This window comes from Conger conger, chromosome 4, assembly GCF_963514075.1.
Source record: "Conger conger chromosome 4, fConCon1.1, whole genome shotgun sequence".
NCBI lineage: Eukaryota > Metazoa > Chordata > Actinopteri > Anguilliformes > Congridae > Conger > Conger conger.
In genome coordinates this window covers 6,793,613-6,816,724 of record NC_083763.1, presented here as the reverse complement: position 1 = coordinate 6,816,724, position 23,112 = coordinate 6,793,613, and the positions used below count along the sequence as shown (strand labels likewise).

The following is a 23,112-nucleotide window of genomic DNA, read 5'->3' as shown; positions in this document are numbered from 1 at the left end:
CTTCAGCTGTGGCTGAAATTGAGCCAGTTGGCCTCTTCAGCACAGTGAGGTTTGCGGTTAGGAGAATGGATGCGGTTAGGAGAATGGATGCGGTTGAGAGAATTAATGCAGTGTCGATGTGGTCTGTGTTTTGAATCACAGAGCAGATTCACTCTTTCTCCCATTAGGATTTCCATCCTAGTGTGAGAGCTGGCTGGCAAGATTTACAGCTTAATGCTTAATGGCTTAATGGCCTCTTTCGCATCAAATATGCCAGCTTTTTGCTGGAACAGTTTGCTTCACCCTGTGGTCACCCTTAAGTGTGTAGTCCAGTGCTGCCAAATGTTGGCAAATTGCTGGTGTGGTACCATTCACATTACATTTGGTGAAATTGCTGTTCAAGGGTATTTTTGACATTTTCTTTTTTAACATTTTGTCTGTATTTATTCTTGGGTCTCAAAAATTGTATGCCATTATATTGCACGCATTCCTTCTCTTGTCAGTGTAACTTTCCTCAGTTAGTCGTTATTTTGTTTTCGATCACTCTAGCAACTATTTTTTCAAATCACCAATAAAAACAAAGGACTCAATACTACTCACCTTCACAATCTCACAAACAATTCTTTTTAGATTTGATTTCATTCTGAAGTAAATCTTAGTAGATGCTCATCCACCCCTCAAATATTCATAATTATTTCCCGAAGGGCAGTGATTTAATTTGGAACAGCTGTCTTATTCCAGGGCGCAGTGCGATCACTGATGAACGCTTCGTATTGAGGTCAATTTACTTTGATTAATATTTTGAGATTGATTGGTCCTATGAATTGTTGTTGCCTTTGCCCTGTTAGCTTTCTGCTAAGTCTCTGAAAGACTACATTACTAGGTTAAATAGCATGCTCCTCCCCATCTTAATTTTGACCAGTCAAATATCTACAATATTATTTGTGTATGGGGTGTGGTGCTTAGTGAGGCTAACGTATAATGTACATGTTTGGTGATTTTTTTGTGCCATTTCCAAAACCTTAAAACTGTCGGGTGTTTGCTGTAATCAGTCTGGGTGGGTTCTCCTGAAGGACTTTACTATGCAAACATGGGCATTTTACTATCTCCCCTATCAGTGAGACTTTGACACAATGCAAAGAGGGTGGAGGAAAGCACTTCCAGCGAAACCCCAACTCCCTGCCTTATCTTGAAAATCTTGACGTTGTGTCACTTGACGTTGTAAGCACTTCTTGATGGCCCGTGTCTGGCTGTCATCTTGCAAGGCGTGAGCATTTTTTTTTTATGACAAGACTGCACCGATGTAGTTTTTATTTGACGATGCGTGGTTATGAACCTGTTACCATGGCAACGGCTGCTGAAGAGTTCAGGGGAATGCGGAGACCATTCTGCAGTCGTGCAGCCGTGGGAACACCGGAGCACTGCGGATGCATGCTGCAAAGTGTGTTGTCACACAAACACCACGTGTTGGTATCTTAGTTGCAACATTTTTTTTTTTTTTTTTTTTTGATGACACCATTCAGAAATCGAATCGCATGTCCGTTTAAGCCTACTCAATAATACTTAATATTTCCCGTGACGTATTTTGTGTGCAATCGAAGGGATCTTCCCGATTTAGTTTCAAAGCCTTGCGCCAGTGACATTTGAGAGGACGCACAAACTGTAGATCTGTACGTTTCTGGCTGGTGCATAATGTGCAGGCGGAGAGACTCGGCACGGAAGCAGAACCAGCCTCTCATGACATGTGAAACATCAGCGGAAACCATGGTTTCCTCCCGTCCAAGCTCGTTTGCAGAAGTGTCAAACCCCCTTGTTTTGAGCTGATGCGTTCACAGATGCCATCTCTGACAGCGTCAAGTCAGCTGGCCCACGGTGCTTTGTGCTCGTCAGTTGGGAGAAAAAGCCAGCTCTCTTGATATGGGCTATATTAAGGTCAATAGAAATCACTCAATCAGTTGTTTTAAATGTTTGTTTGAGTCCTTTGCTGCCGCGGAACAGTCGAAGCAATCAAAGCAATGGTTGCTTTACATGGTTGCGGTTTGATCTTGTGGTGCATTTTCTGTGTGTAAGGGTTAATTTGGTCTCGTTTCTCATTGGCTCTTTCTCTTCTCTCCTGATTGCTGTGATGTTCAGCCACATGGCCCGCACTGACAGGTAATGTACCAATTTTCTTCTTTTTTTTCTCGTCTTCATACTCTCTTAATGAAAGAAAAAAATGGATCAGCAATCGGTCACTAATTTACATTTAGCCATTTAGCTGAAGCGCTGATGTAGATTAAAGAAGAGGATGACCTGTATCCGATGGTCGACGGCCGGATACAGGTTATCCTGTATCCCTAGAGTTAATATGTGGAAGGGCAGGTAGAGAGGGCTTTTGGTGGGGGTAGTTTGGTAAATATAGGATAGATGGGAGGAGATATGAAAGAGGGGAATATGGGGGGGGGGGGGGTCCTCAACATATGAGTATTCCGGGTACACCAGAATGTAAGGAGGCTAATCTAATGTTGCTGAACCAATACTATATCATTTGTATTCGTATTGGAATTGGCCCATTGAAGTAAAAAAAAAAAAAAAAAAAATCCCTTAACTTAATAGTACGTGCGTTTCTGTTGGATTTCTGTCCTCTTTAAAGACTGCAGTGGTTTAGTTTATTAAGAACAGGCTGAACACGATGGTATGTGTATGGATGACGATGTGCCATCAAATTATCACCCAAACGTTTCCCTCCTGAGTGAAAATGCTTATTTCTGGACAAAATGGCCATTTTTCAGAGCGGAAGGAAGAAGATGGTCTCTGGCCTCCCTCCCCTCCTCCGGCTACGGAACCAACCCCCCCAGCTCGACGGTCTCGGTACGTTACCGAACATAAAACCTCTTCCTGTCCATGTCTACATTTAATTGCATCATACACTGTTTTTTTAATTTATTTATTATAATGTACTACTTAGTACCATTTGTCATTGAACTTTCTCACTTATTGTTGCATTTCAAACACAGCTTGCATTTAGAAAGCATTCATTTTCCGATTTTTTTTGGATTTGAGCTATTTGCTAGGAGGATTGTAATTTTACCCGACATTCGACTGAACGAAACATAACATTCCAGTGTGCCAGTTCCTAATTCGCGCAGAAAATAAAAACAAAAACAAAATTGTGTATGCTGTTAAATTGAATTACGGCTCTGTTTATCCACTTGTGCGACAGCGACATTAAGAGTTTACCAGACATGAGTAATCAAATGCTGATTTACGTGAATTGCCCGAATCTTTGTCAACATATTTACATGAACCAGTCACATTTTATTTCTGTGAGTCTGTGTAATGCTGCTTCTTCCCAAGGTCCACGGAACCCGAGTTTGCACAAAGCCCTTTCCAGATAGCTGAATGTAATCTTTTGGATGGCTGATCTGTACATCACGTTTAAGTGGTTATGGTTCATAGGATTCATTTGTGGCAGTGTGTGGAAGGGAAATTCCGTAACGGCAAATTCTTCACTTCAGCATTTGTGACACACTTCTACACTAAAAATTACGCACACTTCCACACTACGCAGAGGAAAATGAACCGTTTACCATGATCACACAGTTCCGCGTGTTACCGATGGTGGCCGGGGGGGGGGGGTTGATCACGGATCAGGATTACTGAGTTAGGTAGGTAAGTTTGCAGAGTAAAACCCGGAGCAGCTGACTTTACTTGAGTCCATGTTCCAGTTTTTGGAAGTGTTCCGGGTTTTACTCGGTGAATTTATCCGGCTAGACCTGCTTCGTGATGTACCTCCGTGAGCTCGGGCACTCGACAAACGTCAACAAGACGAAACGAGACTAAACTTCCCCAACGGGCACTGTCATGCGGCCACCGTTGTGAATCTGGCCTTTGACACGGTTGTGCCATGCATTCCTGCCCGTGTCTGTCACTGATGTGTCTCTCACTGGAGCTTCGCAGCTCGAGAGCTTCAGTGTCAATGCGATTCGTATTTCCCGGAGGAGCCGGAACGTTCTGTGCGTCATCGGGAACGGCGTGGAGGAATAATATCGGACCGTCTGCCATCTGGGGCTCTTCACGCTTTTTGTTCACCCCCCCCTCCCCCCCCTTTTCCTCTCTTAAATGATCCGGACCCCGATGGGGAAGGTATTCCGGTTTCGTACCTCTCCGGTTCTTGTGTGTGTGTGTGTGGGGGGGGGGATGAGATGCCTTCGGAATGAAAATCGTGACTCTTTTGAAGCACCCAGCGAACGTGGATAAAAGAGGCAAGAGAACAGCTTGTGATCGGAGGCAGGCAGGCAGGCAGACAGACCGGGCCGTTTGTCACCTTTCATGAGTAAAGTTTTTTTTCCCTCCCGTCTTTCTCATCTCTTTCCAGACCGAATGGAACAAATGATTCCGACGGTCTGCGGCGGCTCCCCAGCCCTCATAAACTCAGGGCCGGGAGCCAGGGATGGCCTGGCGGCGTCTGTGCTGTGAAAGTGGTGTTGGCCGGAGCGCCGGTCAGACCGGGTGCTGGTTCATGGTGGCGTGCACGTGCGACGCGGTCAGACGGCGGAGCCTCTGACACACTGGGGCTTTCAGGGGGGGTGTCACAGCCCTCTTTATGCGGAGAGACTCACTGGAGCCCCCCCCCCCCCCTCTCGAATCTACAGACCTGTCCAATGGGCCTCTGTAGGCTGTGTTTTAACTCTAATGGCTGCTGCGTATTTAGGACCATCGCTTAAAGCTTCGGTCTACTTCACACGCAGTATATAAAAACGCTTCCGGCGGCCTGGTCCGGTAAAGAGGACAATTATTCGATCTCCGCGGGCGGGATTACAATTGTTTTGAGTGGCAGTGGTCCCCACTCGTGTGGCGTGTCGTGGGAATATTGTGTGAATGGGCACAACGCACGCACGCACGCACGCACACACGGTTTTGCGTTCAGGGTTCGGGCAGAATGAGGCGTGGTGTGGCGTGGCGAGTCTGTTTCTGAAACCCCCCCCTGTGTTTGTCCCTCTTTGTTTTACAGTCTTCATCCTCTTCCCAGGAGCGCTTGCACCAGCTCCCCTACCAGCCCACCCAGGACGAGCTGCACTTCCTGTTCAAACACTTCCGCAGCTCGGAGAGCGTGACGGACGAGGACGGGAGACCCTCGCCCTGCATCCGCCCGCGGTCTCGCAGTCTCAGGTACCCCGCCGCATCCTGCCGCCAAGAACAACACTCCCCCCCCGCGCCTTCTGCGCCTTCCTCTCCAAAACCCACCCGCCCGCAATCTACAAGGGCTCCTTTTAAAGCTGCTGATGGGGGGTTTAGCAGATCATTTACATTTTTATGCCGCTGTTCCATAGTGCTGCTGCCAAAGACCGCTTGAAGCCAAATATTCTTCCTGGTTAATGCAAATTATTATTTTTTTTTCCCCATTTCATCCAAGCTCAGAACTTTCTGAACTTCCATAAGAGTTTGCACTTCCAACTATATGTTTCAATCAATTCCGTCGAGAAATAAGGTGCTTTGGGCTTTGCGAGGAGACGGGGAGCGTTCAGTGTGTGCGTGTCAGTGGCTGGGAGCAGCCCGAGCTGTTTGCCTGTAGCTGCGGTGCGTGGGCGTGGGGGGTGGGGGGGGGGCGTGGTGCGCGCGGGGGGGGGCGTGGTGCGCGCGGGGGGGGGGGGCGTGGTGCGCGGGGAGCGGGCGGGGGCGGGTGCAGAGACCCGCTGGGCTGTAGGCTGGGGAGGCTGCTCAGAGCGCTCCGGGCACGCTGCCATCTGCTACAAACACAAGCCTCCTTTCTTCTCAAAAAGCCGAAAGGTCCGGCAGCCCCCGTTTTGTTCCGTCCGCCTCTGCGACTTCGCGAAGCGTAAGATTAGCCGGGAGACGAGATGAAGGCAGGGCTGGGCTTGCTGCACGCGGTGCTATGAAAGCGGCACCGGCACCTGCTTCTTCTGCTGCTGCTGCTGCTGCTGCTGCTGCTGCTGCTGCTGCGTTATGCAACGCCACTCTGGAACAGAGACGTGTGCACCAGACGTGTCCATGAAATTAATCCATACGTCTAACACGGGAACCCTCCGAGGCCACTTCCAACCGGTGGGAATGGCTGGTGAATTCCGCTCCGTGTTGTCTTGGCGAATCTTTGTTGAGTTTCCGAGTCGACTCTGAAATCCGAACCTGGTTTCGGTGCTCGTTTCAGATCCCCTGGAGCCATGAACTGGTAATTAATCCAGGGTTTCCCCCTCAGGCCGGCTTTATGTTGTGTCAGAGAAGGGTTTGCGTGTAGATGTCATCGGCTTCTGTCATTGTGAAACTGTGACATGTGTAACCAAAGCTTACAGGACAAGACTCGACATGAGGAGAAGGCAGCGATAAAACTGGTCCTGGGGCTATCATTGGAACGGTGTCGAACAGTGCGATTTTAATGATCTAGTGCATGAGTTTAATTCGACAATTAATTGGACGATAATATGGTTGATTAGTACATTTTGTAAAACTTCTGCACTGTGTGCCTTTGTACTTCCTTTCTGAATGCAGAATATATTTTTCATTTTAAATAAACGAAATACCTCAGCGAATGCTTTTCTTCTGTTTCAGCCCTGGTCGGACGAGTGGCTCCTTCGATAATGAGATTGTTATGATGAATCATGTTTACAAAGAGCGATTTCCCAAGGTAGGTTGCGTTGAAACTTAATTCCCATGAAGTAACGTGGTGTTGTAAGACCTTTGCTCAAATCAAGGTTTCTTTCTCTTTCTGAAACGCAACACTGAACGCGTAAAGAAGTATTGGCATCACATCGACATGCATTTTTCACAGGTTAATAAATGATTAAATACATCAGAGGCCCTTCTTAATGTCAGCGAAGATTGGACATCATATATTAATGTTCAGTCTATGCTACATATTTTTGGTCTTTGCACCCTCATTTGGAAACTGCCCAAGCCGTTTTCATTGGTTCTGCCGCTGAGGCATGCAATTACCCTGCATTTTATTCGTTCTCGTTCAAATGAGCAGGAGCAATGAGTGACACTATTGCAGTTAATTACAGTTCACTCACCTCACCTGGTTTTTTTTGGTCTGAATCGGTTGCTGATATTAAGGTCAAAACAAAAAAAGCCAGCACACACCAAGGCTCTCCAGGACCCGGCGTGAGGACCCCTTACCGTACTCTAGGTCAGGGGTGCACAACAAGGGCCGATCCGTTTCAGCATTCTGTGCCAAGCTCTGGTCTTAATTAATTGGCTGTAATCATATCTTATCTGACATGAGGATGAGTACTGGCTCCAGCTGCGGACTACAAGTGTATCCTAATCATTTTACTGTGCTCAAGTACAGGCTTGAACCAGGGTAATTCATAGAGCTGTCAGAAAATTGAAAAACTAGGCAATTTGTTGGAACAAAAACCAGTACGCAGACCGGAGTTGTGCACCCCCCTGCTGTAAGGTTGTGTGGTGTGTTCTGGCGCCCCCTGCAGGCCACCGCGCAGATGGAGGAGCGCCTGCTGGAGGTCATCACGCACTGCTCTCTGGACAGAGCCCTCCCGCTGGGGGACGGGGTGCTGGGCTTCATCCAGCACCAGCTGGTGGAGCTGGCCCGAGACTGCCTGGACAAGTCGCAGAAGGGCCTGGTCACCTCGCGGTACTTCCTGGAGCTGCAGGAGAAACTGGAGAAACTGCTACATGAGGTGGGCGACAACGAGCTTGGGACCCTGTGGGGCTCCGTATTTATCAGACGTCCCGTATCGTACACCTTTCCAGAGTTTTATTTCAGGTCCGGATTATCCGCGAGAAGACGTTTGTGTGGTTTTAAGTACCAAAAACAATCTCTGTCCAAGTTTTGCATGTCCCATTCTCCAGCGCCTCTCGTGAGCTTTACCAAGGTTGTTTTGCGTTTGATATCAGTGAACCTCTGTTCTGAGCTCCAGTGAGCTGAACACCCTTGCCAAACACTTTGATTTGTTCTGGCTACAAGGTGGGCCTTGCTGAAGCAAATGGGCATATTGTTGTGATGTCACAACTACACGGACGTCCAAACGGCACGTCTAAATGCGCATTTAAATGCACGTCCACATGGCAAGGGAAAGCAACACCTTACTTTAATGTGGAGAAATGCAAAAATAGTTTCATAGAAATTGGCATGAATAAATGGCTATGAAATCTATTTTGCTTGTAATGCACTGGAACTGAAAACAGCCTCTGAAAAGGGCCTATTCAGCAGTATTCTCATTACGGTGAAAATGAACAGAATGTAGAACAGACCCTTGCAGGGAGAATCGATGAGTCTTAAGAGGTGGCTCTTCAGAAGGCGAAGGTGGTGAGCGATGCTTTTCTGACATCGCAGTGGGTTTTTTTTTTCTCTCTTTTTTTTTTTTTTTCTCCTCAACCGAAGAACCAGCCATGAAAACAAGCGCAGTGCCAGCGTTTCTAGAAATTTCCATGGCAACGGTTTAAAGTTCTACTTTACCGTATACTCCCCTTCTTGTATGGATAAATGGTAACAGATGATGATTAAATTAAACTTAGACACGTAAGATAAATAACCAGATGACCATTTGGTATTTGTTTGACGTTTGCACACCTACTGTACGCGGTGTGTGTGTGCGCGTCTTTAAGATGGCGAGAGAGAGAGGTTGCCTTGTGGGCGTTTGAAGACGAACGTGGGGCTGTCCGTTTGGCACCGCTCCTAACTTCGCTGTGGTAGAATGTTAGTTTCCATGGCAACGCTCAGGCACCCCGTTCCGCTGTGTGCACACGGCTCTCCCCGCCTGTGTGTGTGTGTGTGTGTGTGTTTACTGTCAGATATAAGTACGGGCGGTGTGACTCGTGCGCCCACAGCTGTACGGGTAAACACGCGCACTGCAGGTGTGGGAGGGACCTTCTGCAGCGGGCGAACGATGCCTCTGCCGTGGCGTCCAAACTGCAGACGTAACCGTAGCCCGTGTTGGCGGCTGCAGTTTCGACGAAGTATATCCTGTAATCGTTAGCATTCCGCGCACCATTACCGAGCTTCGTTTTAATTATCGTTCGCAGTCAGGCTAAAGCTATAGCGCGCCGCTACAGTTCATGCATTATAAATGTGGAGCTGTGAGTGTAAATCGCTGGTAACCGCTCCTGCGTTTGAGTCAGCCCTTTGACGTGACGCACTTAATTAACGTTAAAGGCCGCTGATGACTCACCCAGAGGATCCCTGCGTGCGCTCGTTCGTTTTGCATCCTGGGATATTTGGTTTTGTCGGAGGTCATTTCCTACTCCTGACGTCTGAATTCGCTGATTTGTGTTTATGTAATGTTTCCCCTGCCATTTTAAAACCGTCTTTTCATAAGCACGCTGACAAGTTAAATATCAGTCTCTGTTCTTTCAGTTTTCTTTTATTTTTTCCAGGACTTGTTTCCTCTAATGAGTGAGTCATTCGTTTTGGGGGTCGAAGAGCCCAGTTGGTAATCTTGTGGTTCTGCGCTGTCGGAATGTCTGGCTGCCCGGCTAATCCTAAAACGTTGTTGATATGATGGCAGGAATAGCTATATTTTGAATCCATTTAGCGGTGACCTCCTTCGTTGTTTTGAACATGCTACAGCTCGTGCTGTAACCAGCCCTTGTTTACCACATTCATCTTCACTGAAGATTTCCCTTGGTTTTCTCATATTGGTTTCTCTTCAAGGAGGACTGTTGCCCTAAAAGCAGTTTCAATGCCTGCTTGCAGCATTTTATTTTTGTGTCAGACTGAAAGATGTAGCAAAGTGCCATTCTTTATTCTGCTGTGAATGACTGTTCTAATGCAAAGTTCCTGACTGTCCTTTTCTTTTTTTTGGGGTGTTATTTCTGGGGGGAAAAGTCATAAGAGTGCTGTGAGATTGATGGGTTGAGCAGTACGTCTGGGCAGGATCTGATTAGGGGTTGTGCCCAGCTGTGTGCTGTCTGGAAAAGGGCTCCAGTGCACTCTGACTGTTGCTCCACACCCAGACCACTGCAGCGCAATGCAGTGCAGGTACTCCTGCCACCATATAGGACATCCACTCGTTCAGATTGAGCTGTGGTGCAGTGGATGGCTGTCTCCTCGCAGCCAGAAGGCCCTGGGTTCATATCCTGGCAAGGGGCACTGTGTGGAGTTTTAATGTTTACCCCACGTCTGCGGGGCATTGGCACGACTTTGCTCTAAAAGAGCACGTGTGTCCTCTCAACCTACCCTGTATCAATAAAGTAGAACAACTTGACTGCTTTTGATAAAGGCCCCAAACAAACTCAGTTCCTACACTGAACAAATTAACTAATTGACACTGCTCAAGGAAGACTAGATTGTGGCAAGAGAAATTACCTACCTGTGCTCCAGGGATCATCAAATCTGGTCATCGAATCCAAATCCAGCCCTACTTTTTTTCCCCTGTGTAATTACCTGAACAATTAGTGCTGCTGATTGGCCAGACTGTCACGCCAGACTCCCACGTAAGGGGAGGGTGGAAAGCTACTGGAGTTATACCCTCCTTTACCTGGCAATCACGTGTGAAGACAGTATGGCTAATCCTCAACTCTAATTCTTCAGTAAATGATCAGCCAAGTTGAGCTGAATGTTCTGTTTCTGTCTAAATGTTTTATGTTCTGTTATGTTATGTAAGACTTGAGTGTTTTATTTGTGTGTTTTTCTGTTTTCCAGGCGTTTGAACGCTCGGAGAGCGAGGAGGTGACCGTTATCACGCAGCTCATGAAGAAGATCCTCATCATTATCTCCCGCCCTGCCAGACTGCTGGAGTGCCTGGTGAGGGTGCACGAGGGTAGGGTGGGAGGAGGACCAATCTGGTCAGGAGCTGCGGGGACTGGGGAATCCGCATGCTGCGATCTAGTTCAGAAAATGTGAAAATCCAACATGGAGGGAAATTGAGTGTCATGTCCACCTGAGACAGAAAGTTGTATTTTTTTTTTTTTTTTCGCATCTTTTTCTTGAACATCCCTTGAACAGCATGTTTCCACTTGGTAGAAAATGTTATAGGAATGATCTGTCAATGCTCCGGACAAAATGTCCCCTGACATGAATATATTGGACAGGAATTTGACCCGGAGGAGTTCTATCACCTGCTGGAAGCGGCGGAGGGTCACGCCAAGGTGGGGCAGGGCATTAAAACGGACATCCCGCGCTACATCATCAATCAGCTGGGCCTCACGCGCGATCCCCTCGAAGGTACGACCGCCGCATTCTCATTGGCGGAGTGAGGTACTCTCACAAAGCGCCTTATTCAGTGTGCCGTAGGCATACTACCGGTCATGTGCTGCTCCAATAAGACCGGTCCTTTGAGAGAGAATTCCCCCGTAACGCAGAAACCCATCACGTCATAGTGCTTCATCTGTTTGGTCCAAAGCTCTCCTGGGTCAATCGGCTAATTGGGCATATGCACCATGACCGGCTCACTCGTAAATTAGACCACAATGAAATGTATGAGCTGCTGTTTATATCACGGAATGTGGCTTAATTAAATTATTAAATTATTAAAGGCAGAAGTTGGTCTGAAATCCAGGAACCAATACGGCCCTCCTTGCCGTATTACAGCCCTGTATTGTATAATATTATGCACTCTGTGATTAGATAGACCTGCACACCAGCTTGTTAATGCAAATATCAAATCAGCCAATCATGTGGCAGCAACTAATTGCATAAATGCATGCATATATGGTCAAGAGGTTCGGCTGTTTTTCAGACCAAATGTCAGAATGGGGGAAAGAAATGTGATTAAGGGACTTAATATAAAATATATATTATATTGCTTTCTGGCCGCTCTTACAGACATGGTGCAGCTGGAGCACTACGACTCCGCAGGCCCCTCGGTGGCTGCTGAGTCTGATGACTCTCTGGAGGTAAGCCCACTTTCTCTCTGCCCCCTTTTGAAGTGGGGGCAACAACATATGTTTTTCATACAAAGGGATAGTGTTTGCATGTCAGCCTTTTTCTAAATGCTGATTCCCTCTCTCCGCTCTTTCTGTAACAGAATAAGTCCGCTTGCACACCTCCCCGACGGAAACCACTGGAAAGCGACTTTGAGACCATGAAGCTCATCAGCAACGGGGCCTACGGGTTAGTGTGAATTACCGCGCCGTTTGGGGTAAACCGGTCACTTGTGGACCGTGGTGAGTTCTGCTAGTGCAGGGCTGTCAGTCCTGGTGGGCCGCAGTGGATGCATGTGTTTTGTGTCCTTTCAGTCAGCAGCCAATTAAGGCCTTGAGAACAAGGTTTTGTAGCCAATGAAAGACTTGGTCATCACTCGTGCTAAAACACACCAAAAACCTGCAGAGTTAAACCAGCAGACACACTGCGGCCCTCCAGGGCTGGTGTTAAACCAGCAGACACTGCGGCCCTCCAGGACTGGAGTTAAACCTGCAGACACTGCGGCCCTCCAGGACTGGAGTTAAACCTGCAGACACTGCGGCCCTCCAGGGCTGGAGTTAAACCTACAGACACTGCGGCCTTCCAGGACTGGAGTTAAACCTGCAGACACTGCGGCCCTCCAGGACTGGAGTTAAACCTGCAGACACTGTGGCCCTCCAGGACTGGAGTTAAACCTGCAGACACTGCGGCCCTCCAGGCCTGGAGTTAAACCTGCACACACTGTGGTCCTCTGGGACTGTAGTTTGACAGCCCTGTGCTAGCAGGTTAGCGGTGTGGTGGGGCCCTGCGGGGTGTCAGTAAGCAGCCTACCCTCTTCTCCCCTCAGGGCCGTGTACCTGGTCCGGCACAGGGAGACCCGGCAGCGATTCGCCATGAAGAAGATCAACCGGCAGAATCTGGTGCTGAGGAACCAGATCCAGCAGGTGTTTGTGGAGAGGGACATCCTGACGTTCGCGGAGAACCCCTTTGTGGTCAGCATGTTCTGCTCCTTCGAGACCCGCCGCCACCTCTGCATGGTCATGGAGTATGTGGAAGGCAAGTGGGAACGTTCCTTCTGATGTTACCTTCTTAAAGACGAGTCAGTTCATCTGCTGGTTCTGTGTGAACCACCGTGGTCATGTTAAAGCAGGATTCAGCATTGATATGATAAAACTTTATTAGGTTATTATTCATTTATTGTTAAACTACAAATAATTCATGACTCCTGTTAATTTGAACCAATAATCTTGCTCATCATGAGCAAATGAAAACGGAACTCACTCCTTGGGGTTTTGAATATTCTTTAGCCTGTGTGGCAAAAAAATGAGTTTTGATTGGAATGCCAAAACGGTATCTGTATCTTATTTAATCTGCTAATGATGTGATTTCATCCCCCGTCTGTTACAGGTGTCATAATAAAATTAGAAACGAAAATAGAGTTGTTATTGTAAGTTGGCAGAAATATTTATTTTTATGAGAACACAAATGAATTTGTGGAAAACGTAGGTTTCTAAATGTCTTGCCTCCGCGACGTTGCGGCTTGCCATGGGCGAGCCGGACCACTGAAACTAGCCCATTGCTGGAACAAGCAGCAGTTCCCTGTGATTTTTGAAACGGGGAAAATGGCACCTGTGATTCCTCCAGGTTGCGTTGAGGCTCAGTGATGTGCTCGTGCCCTGCAGGTGGGGACTGTGCCAACCTGCTGAAGAACATGGGGCCCTTGCCCGTGGACATGACCCGCATGTACTTCGCTGAGACCGTCCTGGCCCTGGAGTACCTGCACAACTACGGCATCGTGCACCGGGACCTCAAACCCGACAAGTGAGCGGCCCGCCGCATTTACACACGTCCGGCCTGTTTTCCAGGCCCAGATTAAGCCCGGGCCTAGACTAATCCAATTCTGAACAGAGAATTCCCATACAAAACCCCTTTACCATTGCACATAGTCTTCACCTTCAATCTCCTTTTTTAAATTCAGACTCAGAACTTTGTCCTAGCGTCTTTGTATCGTTTGTCCTGTGTATGCTTATGTATATTCTACATGTATGTATTCTGTACGGCACTAAGCGCTTGGTCTGTCGTTGATACCAGCCCATCATGTTCCTCATGCACATTAGGGGGCAGTGGTGCACAACTCCAGTCCAGGAGGGTGCCTATACAAATGTCAGATCAAGACCTGATTGAGCCAATTCAATAATTAAAGCAGAAGTTGGAACAAAATCCTGAAACGGGTCAGCCCTGGTTGTGCACCCCTGCGCTAGGGCCTGACGGACGTTGACAGTGTGACGTTTTCCTCACACCGCGTCTCTTACTCCACACAGCCTGTTGATCACCTCCATGGGGCATATCAAGCTGACGGACTTCGGCCTGTCCAAGATCGGCCTGATGAACATGACCACCAACCTGTACGAGGGCCACATCGAGAAGGACACCAGGGAGTTTGTCGACAAGCAGGTGGGCCTGTGCTTCACTCAAAGCCTCTCCGAAACCAGGCTTCGTTTTTGATGCTCATTCCCTGGTTTTTGAGAGATGCTGCTCGCACCATTGCGGTTGGCACCAGTGTAGGTGTTTGAGCCACCCCTTTCAATGACATTTCAATGGTATCCGCAATGTTTTTTCTTCATCTAATGTGGTCCCGTGTGCTTTAAGGTATTGTGTTATTAGGACAATGCAGTAATACTTTGTGGATAAATCAGGGCTAGTTTGACATGGCCGAGTCCCTCTCTCTCACGAGAGGAGCCACACACGCGTGCACACACACACACACACACACACACACACACACACACACACACACACACACACACACACACACACCTGCACAGTCACACACACGCAGTCGCGCACACACACGCAGTCGCGCACACACACGCAGTCGCGCACACACACGCAGTCGCGCACACACACGCACGCAGTTTTCAGCGCTTCATCAGCTGTCCTCTAGAGGGCGTGCCGTGGAGCTGCACAGCATCTGTGCTCGTTTCTACAGTCTATGGTGTGGTGGCGTGCCCGGTTTTGGACCCTTGTTCTCCTCTCCCCGTGGGTGGCGGTGTAGGTCTGCGGCACGCCGGAGTACATCGCCCCCGAGGTGATCCTGAGGCAGGGCTACGGCAAGCCGGTGGACTGGTGGGCCATGGGCGTCATCCTGTACGAGTTCCTGGTGGGCTGTGTGCCCTTCTTCGGGGACACCCCTGAGGAACTCTTCGGCCAGGTGGTCAGCGGTGAGCAGCCAATCTCGTCTCCGTGAACCTGGGCTTGGCCTGGCTGGACCAGGGAACGGGTTACAGAACCTGCACGGCAGAACTCAATATGAATCTTTTGTTGGTATGGTTTGACCTGACGAAGATGCACTATGGATCGTAATGTTGTTTGATACCAATGAAAAAATGTGTATTGAGTTCTGGTGTGTTGGTTGTACTTTGACTCTTAATTACGCTCAATGTGCGCTACAACCTGTCTGATGTACGCATCGCTGCACAATTTTATTATCTGCCATTTACCATTTCAATCCATACAATGCAATGAAACAAGGTAAAATTTAAATTTCCTGTTCTTGTAAGTTTTTTTTTTTTTTTACTGAGAGATGATTGCCTTGCCTGTGCTTTGGCAGTCATGTAATTGAGTTGTGTAAAGATGTATTGTTGACCATAGTGTTGAGTTTGATTTGGGTTGACCGTTTGCTGTGTCGACCGTAGTGTTGAGTTTGATTTGGGTTGACCGTTTGCTGTGTCGACCGTAGTGTTGAGTTTGATTTGGGTTGACCGTTTGCTGTGTCGACCGTAGTGTTGAGTTTGATTTGGGTTGACCGTTTGCAGATGACATCATCTGGCCGGACGGGGACGACGCGCTTCCTGCCGACGCCCAGGAACTGATCACCCGGCTGCTGAGACAGAGCGCTCTGGAACGCCTGGGAACAGGTACGGCTATCCCGTTAGCGCTTAGGAACGGGTATGGCTCCACCTGCAGCTGTCCTGTTAGCACCTGGGAACAGATATGGCTATCCTGTTAGTGCTTAGAAACGGGTATGGCTCCACCTGCAGCTGTCCTGCTAGCACCTGGGAACAGGTACGTTCTGTGGCTATCGTGTTAGCACCTGGGAACAGGTACAGCCTCCTGCAGCCATCTCGTTAGCACTTGGGAACAGGTACGTTCTGTGGCTATCCCGTTAGCACCTGGGAACAGGTACGTTCTGTGGCTATCCCGTTAGCACCTGGGAACAGGTACAGCCTCCTGCAGCTATTCCGTTAGCACTAGTCCAGTCGCTAGCATTCAAACTACAAGTGCAAGTTCTTCTGGACGAGGGCTTCTGTTGAACCAGCTGCAGTAAAGCCCGAGTAAAGTCATGCAGGTTAGGTTAATCGGAGTCTAAATTGGACCGAGGTTTACGCCTGCCATTGCCCTTGACCAAGGCGCTGGCCTCAGAACTGGAGTTGGTCGCCGGGTGCCGCACTCTGGCTGCCCACTACTCCTAACGGACTAGGATGGCTCATGCAGAGAATGCGTTTCATTGCCTGGCAGTAAAACTGAATCAGGATCTAATGTAATATTATGTGCCACAGTCAAGAAAATGGCTGCTTTTCTCGGTGACGACCCTCCCCACCCCCCTCTGCTTTCAGGAGGGGCAAACGAGGTGAAGCAGCACCCCTTCTTCCTGGGCCTGGACTGGAATGGACTGCTGCGGCAGAAAGCTGAGTTCGTCCCCCAGCTGGAAGGAGAGGATGACACCAGCTATTTCGACAGTAGGTGGCGCCGTTCCCTTCACTTGCTGAGATCCGATCTGAAACGTGTCCCTCAGTCGTAGTCCTTTCCCCTCGTTGGGCTGCTGTCGTTGCTTGCCCCCCTCAGAGGTCTTAAACCCTGATTTTATATTTCGCTGCACAACCCCGACAACAACTGTCGCACAGAAAAAAACATGAGTCGTGTCATTTATACTTTGACGAAGGTCTGTTGTCTCTATGGTAACAAGATGCCAAACAGCTGGTGTCTGCATCTGCACAGCGTAGTCTGTCCATGACCGTTGATTTCAGTGTTCCATCTGGCTGTCCAACCGACACTGCGTGACAAAGTATGATTGTCGAAGTAGAGTCGAAGAAAGTCACTTTTTTAAAGTTGCAAATGCGTCAATTTTGTCATACAACACTTGTCACAAGGGTGTGCGACGAACTATAAATCAGGCTTTAGAGTTGGCTGCCGTTGTCCGTCTTCACACCTCGTGTCTGTCGCTCCTATCCTCTCCCAGCTCGCTCCGAACGGTACCACCACCTGGGCTCCGACGACGACGAGGAAACCAACGAAGAAGAGTCCTCCCTGGAGATCCGGCAGTTCTCCTCCTGGTCACATCGCTTCAGCAAGGTTTGTCCTTCGGGAATATGACCTTATTTCACCCGTGTGCTGAGCCAGGGGAGCGCCGGTGCCAAACGCCCGTTCGTCTTCATAGCCTCTCGTGTACCGACACGTGGACTGATTTCACACACTCCTGCCGTCCTTCAGGGTGGGGCAGTGTCTTGAGAATACACATTAAAACTGATTTCTATATTTTTTTTTTTATGAAATTAGACCGATTTGTGGCCTTGCTTCCTTACTTGCTCCATAGCAATTAAGCTACACACCGACACACTTGCATCCTGGAGCACCTGAACTCCGTGCCTTGCAGCCGTTTTTGAGAATCTTCACATGCCCGAAGCACGTGGCAATTTAATTAATAAATAATCGAATGTATAAAAAGTGTTAATTGTTGAAATGTTGCTCCACACGTTTTCACACGTTCTTACCTCAGGTGGTGTGCGCTTACAAATTACATTCACACTTTCCACCCCATGTTGGCTGATGTTTTGCGCACTGGAAAATATTGAGTGTGCAGGTGCTTTTAGTTTTTCTGCCATGAATTTAATGGTACAATAGGTCATTTCTAACGGTCAAGAGAGGAATAGCAGCAACAAACACCTTCAAACCACAACACTGTTTATCCCTCCCCCTCCTCTGTAATCGTGCTCATGTTGAAACGCCATTGGCTGTAGAAATTAGAACCAATTTTCAACAAGTGAGCTTGAATTATTGTACGGTTATACAATGTTTTGGTAGTGTTGGGCCGTCAACTGTATTTTGAAACCCGAATTTAAGGACTATAAACACGGGCAGAGGGTGAGTCAACATGTCAGTCAGCCTTTTCCGATGATAGGAAGGGATTCACAATGGTCTTGTAGCAATGTTTTAACAAAAATCTTATCTATTGTACCTTTAAAGCTCTTGCCATCATTCGTGGTGCTTGTGATGGTGCTGAAATGCCGTGTATCGCAGTGTGTTGCATTTCAGTTCAGGCGGGTGGAGCTGGATCCACTCCGGCATTCATTCACATGTTGAGGGTTAAAACATAAATAAATAAAAAACGTTATACCATGCATTATGCGGAACAGGTGGTGACTGCAGCTGAATAAGCTACAGAACACGGCGGTAAATGTCATGCAAACGTTGCTATGACGATTCGGTGGGACAGTTTTATTATTTTGACAAAGTGTTTGGTGCTGTACGAGGAGGGACAGGACTCCTTGTCTCATTAATTTAGCGTTACCTGCACTGGTAAACAGGCTGCAGGGACCACAGAAATGTGAAGATGTCATGTTGCTTCTAAAAGAAACATCCGGTTTGTCCCTCCGCTACGGAACGACAGTAAAAGCTGGGAAAACCGAGCGATTGCCGGAAGGTTCTTTCGGGGGTTGCGGTGTGGTATGAAAAGCTGGCGGTGGCTGAGATCTCCGTGGCCATCTCCGTGAAATACGTTGCATACCTGGTTTGCTGACGGCTGCATACCGCTACCATGTGACCGCAGCATAACTCTGCGTCTCCCTGCCCCTCAGGTGTACAGCAGCTCCGAGCACCTGGCCACGCCCTCCAACCTCAGCTTCTCCTCCACCGACCGCAGCCACAGCGAGGAGAAGGAGGAGCGCTGGGGGGCCTCCCCTGGGGAGGCGCACCGGCACGGGGGCAGCGGGGACCGCAGGCCGGCCGGACACCGCGGGAGGTGAGGAGGAGAGGGGAGCAGGGCATTCTGGGAAGAGCCAGGGCTTTGCTACAGAGGCGTGGGTCCTCATTGCTGGCCCTGGAGAGCTGCAGGGCCTGCTGGTTTTGGTTTTAGCCCTTAATATCCGTAACTAATTTAGACCCAAGATACCAGGTGAGGTGAGTTTAATTGATCAATTAAAGCAGTTAATTACACAATTAAGTGCTCAGTAACAACAAAAGCCAGCACACCCTGTGGCTCTCCAGCACCGGGAGTGAAGATCACTGCAATTGAGGGATAGTGCCAAACTACTATTTCTCATGGGGAAAATCACTGGCCTTCTGTGCGCACAAACAATAGCACAGACGTAGGGCCAATTTTCACTGACACAGATCAGGTTTAGTCCTTGACTGAATTGAACTGCACCTTCATTATCCCTTGTGGAAACTTGGCTGCATTTTCTGTGCAGGACAGCAGCCACACCGTGCGGCCATTTTGTATGTTTTTGGGTCTTTGATAAGAAAGGACTCGCACACTCACTGTATACTCCAAAAATCAAATATCGTTGTTGCAGTTGCACTCCGAGGACCGGGGTTCTATTCCCGGTCCTGCCAAAAGCCAACTTTGGCCGGCTCTCGTGGAGCGGCATAGTTGGCTCGCTGCTCCAGAGGGAGGGACTTGGCAGGGTTAGCGCATCGCTGCACAATAAGCACCTCGGGCGCCTCGGAATCACGGTCACGAGCATGAGACAAGACGGCTTGAAGAAGGCGTGTTGCGCTCCTTCGGGCCGCCGAGGGACGGGGTGTGGACGGTGTATCTAACACTAGCTCTAATTGGATTAGATGGGGTACAATTGGCTACCAAATTGGGAGAAAAAGGGAAAAATCTGAAAAAAAATCACATATCGAAAATGGTTGATGTTTCCGACCTAAACGGTCTTCATCAGATGAAGACCCCGGCACCTCTTTTTGGTGTGTGCTTGTTGTTCTGCCTCATACTGATGTTTTTGGGCCTCCCTCCCCCCGCCCCGCTGGCCGCTCTCCCCTCCAGCCTGCGGCCCCGCGCCTCCTCCAGCTCCTCCCAGTCGGAGCGCAGCGCCTCCCCCCTGGTGATGAGCAGCACACACAGCCTGGAGACCATGCCCCGATTCGCCTTCTCCACCGACGACGAGGGTGAGTTGGTCTTGTAGCAATGTAGTGGGCGTGACGTAACGTGATTGGTCTAAATGTGTGTGCGCAGTTGAGGTGGTGGCCGTGCCGTAACGTGATTGGTCTAAATGTGTGCGCAGCTGGGGTGGTGGCCATACCGTAACGTGATTGGTCTAAATGTGTGTGCGCAGCTGAGGTGGTGGCCGTGCCGTAACGTGATTGGTCTAAATGTGTGTGCGCAGCTGAGGTGGTGGCCGTGCCGTAACGTGATTGGTCTAAATGTGTGTGCGCAGCTGGGGTGGTTGCCGTGCCATAATGTGATTGGTCTAAATGTGTGTGCGCAGCTGAGGTGGTTGCCGTGCCGTAACGTGATTGGTCTAAATGTGTGTGCGTGGTGGCCGTGCCGTAACGTGATTGGTCTAAATGTGTGTGCGTGGTGGCCGTGCCGTAACGTGATTGGTCTGAATGTGTGTGCGCAGCTGAGGTGGTGGTGTCCAGCCTGCACCGCATCCGGCTGCGCAGCAACAGCACGGGGGCCAAGCACTCCTCCCCCAAAGACCCGCCCCCGCCCCGTCGCTACGGACACCAGCTGGACACGCCCGACAGGCAGCGGCCGCCGTCCGCGGGGAAGGTCCCCAAATCCGCCTCGGTGTCGGCCCTGTCCCTGATCATCACCGCTGGTGAGAGCTCTCCCAGAGCCTTAACGTCACGCTGCGCTCACAGCCCGGCTCGTTTCAGTCTCCTTTCCACCAAATCATGACCGTGGAGCTATGAGGCTCTATCTGTCTGCGTTTTGAGTAGTTTTCAGATCTTGAGCTTTGGTACTTTTGAGATTGAGCCATGTATTGAGTTTCAAAGCTTTAAAACATCCTAACACAGCAAAACTGAAATACAGGGTAGGTCATCATAGATCAAAACTGACAGACACCCTAAAAGTACTACTTGAATGTACAATATCAAAATCCTCTCTCATTGCCCAATAAACAACATATGTATGACACAAACTCATTTTGTCAAAGATATCAGTTTGAACTTTATAATTCGTATAATGGTCTGTAGATGCTAGCGTTATTAGCATCAACAATGGGAGTCCCCGGCTACCTACAGGTAGCATGGCTGAAATTGGTTTCCCAAAATTGCCTTCCAGTAACTCGTTAATCAGGTTGCTGTGCTATGTGGTTCATCTACAGCTTGGTCATGTAGATTATATCAGCTCATACTTCATTTGTGTCTTGTTAAGGTGTGCTGAAAAAATTCCCTACACCATTAGGGAACATGGCCAGGCCTCTCTTGAAACAAGAGACCCTTGATGTCAAGAGACTTGCCTGGGAAAATAAAAGTTAAAAAATAAACTAAATGAGTCTGTCTATAAAAAAATAATCTCGATGCTAATGCAGTTGTAAATTTCGGTACGGGGGCCATTTTGTGAAGCCGATTTTTTTTCCCCCTGCTTGCATGCAGACGACATGGCGGGCGGTTTTCAGACCAGCCCCATCTCCCCCCACTCGCTGTCCTCCAACCCGTCGTCCCGGGACTCGTCCCCCAGCCGGGACCTCTCGCTGGGGCTGAGCAGCCTGCGGCCGCCCATCATCATCCACAGCTCCGGGAAGAAGTTCGGCTTCACGCTGCGGGCCATCCGCGTCTACATGGGCGACAGCGACGTGTACACCGTGCACCACATGGTCTGGGTGAGTGACCGAGCGCGTTCCGGAGCCGCAGGGTCTGCTGCTTCGGGCTTTTACGCCGCACGTAGTTAAAGGTCATTTCGGACTTCTAACGGTCAAGATAGGAATCGCAGCGACAAACACACTCAAACCACAGCACTGTTTATCCCTCCCAGAACCAGTGTGGTACATTAGGACCAGGGTTTCAGAGCCCTCTCTCTCGCTCTCTCTGCCTCTCCCCCTCTCTCCCTCCCTCTCCCTCCCTCCCTCTCTCATTGCCCCTGTTCTCCGTTACAGAGCGTGGAGGAGGGAAGCCCCGCCCACGAGGCGGGCCTGAGGGCCGGTGACCTCATCACTCACGTCAACGGCGAGTCGGTCCAGGGGCTGGTGCACACCGAAGTGGTGGAGCTACTGCTGAAGGTATGCACAAAGCTCTGACCTCTGACCTTCAGCCAGCCTATAACCTAAGTACGTGACTGGGACCTGGTAAGGTTGGTGGCTCAAGCCCCAGTGTATCCACAGTAAGATCAGTGCAGCTGTTGGGCCTTGAGCAAGGCCCTTAACCCCACATTGCTCCAGGGGATGATTGGCCCCCTGCTTAGTCTAATCCACTGTAAGTCGCTTTAGATAAAAGCGTCAGCTACGACCGTTATGTGAAGACAGAGAAAAGCGCCCCGGCTCACTCTGTCTCCCCCCTCCTCTCGCAGAGCGGCAGCAAAGTGGCCCTTCAGACGACGGCGCTGGAGAACACCTCCATTAAGATCGGCCCCGCCCGCAAGACCAGCTGCAAGGGCAAGATGGCGCGCCGCAGCAAGAAGAGCAAGAGGAGGGACAACCAGGACAGGTGAGAAACACAACCCTGCTCTATACTACAGAAACACAACCCTGCTCTGAACTAGACAACCAGGACAGGTGGGAAATACAGTCCTGCTCTAAACTAGACAACCAGGACAGGTGGGAAACACAACCCTGCTCTAAACTAGACAACCAGGACAGGTGAGAAACTCAACCCTGCTCTAAACTAGACAACCAGGACAGGTTCTGCTCTAAACTACAGGAACACAGCCCTGCTCTAAAACTGCAGAAACACAGCCCTGCTCTAAAACTACAGAACAACACACACCAGCTCATTAACTACAGAACCAGGCCAGGTGAGAAACACGACCAAGCTCTAACTAGAGAACCAGGACAGGTAAGAAATACAGCCCTGCTCTAAACTAGAGAACCAGGACAGGCTAGAAACACAACCCAGCTCAAACTACAAAAACACAGCACAGCTCCAAACTGCTCCACCACTTCTACAGAAGTGCAGTTTCCATTTCTTCGGCTCAACCTCCCGCAATGAAGATATTTCAATCAGCAGTCTCCCCCTAGTGTTGGTAAATGGTATTTGCACTTCAGCGTGGAAGGAAAAAAGCTTGATATTTATCACATTCCATCTACTGTACATAATGTACAATCTCCGTATGTCAGACTTCAGGATGTCACACAGGGCAGAATCAGCATTTGTGGTCTGATACTGAAGAT

At 49.2% G+C, this 23,112-nt stretch overlaps 1 protein-coding gene across 1 annotated transcript in view; it reads left to right on the top strand.

Annotated features, from left to right (window-relative positions):
• The window catches only part of LOC133125920 (microtubule-associated serine/threonine-protein kinase 3-like), a 35,627-nt gene that overhangs the window by 5,359 nt on the left and 7,156 nt on the right, over positions 1–23,112 (top strand). Inside the window, 22 exon segments of the mRNA XM_061237668.1 lie at positions 2,113–2,133; positions 2,751–2,829; positions 4,973–5,130; positions 6,526–6,601; positions 7,404–7,613; positions 10,577–10,678; positions 10,966–11,098; positions 11,699–11,769; positions 11,901–11,986; positions 12,624–12,832; positions 13,459–13,597; positions 14,098–14,230; positions 14,832–14,997; positions 15,592–15,693; positions 16,393–16,515; positions 17,016–17,128; positions 18,631–18,794; positions 19,824–19,945; positions 20,401–20,601; positions 21,383–21,609; positions 21,883–22,005; positions 22,293–22,488. Of these exon segments, the coding sequence (XP_061093652.1) occupies positions 2,113–2,133; positions 2,751–2,829; positions 4,973–5,130; positions 6,526–6,601; positions 7,404–7,613; positions 10,577–10,678; positions 10,966–11,098; positions 11,699–11,769; positions 11,901–11,986; positions 12,624–12,832; positions 13,459–13,597; positions 14,098–14,230; positions 14,832–14,997; positions 15,592–15,693; positions 16,393–16,515; positions 17,016–17,128; positions 18,631–18,794; positions 19,824–19,945; positions 20,401–20,601; positions 21,383–21,609; positions 21,883–22,005; positions 22,293–22,488 (2,954 nt within the window).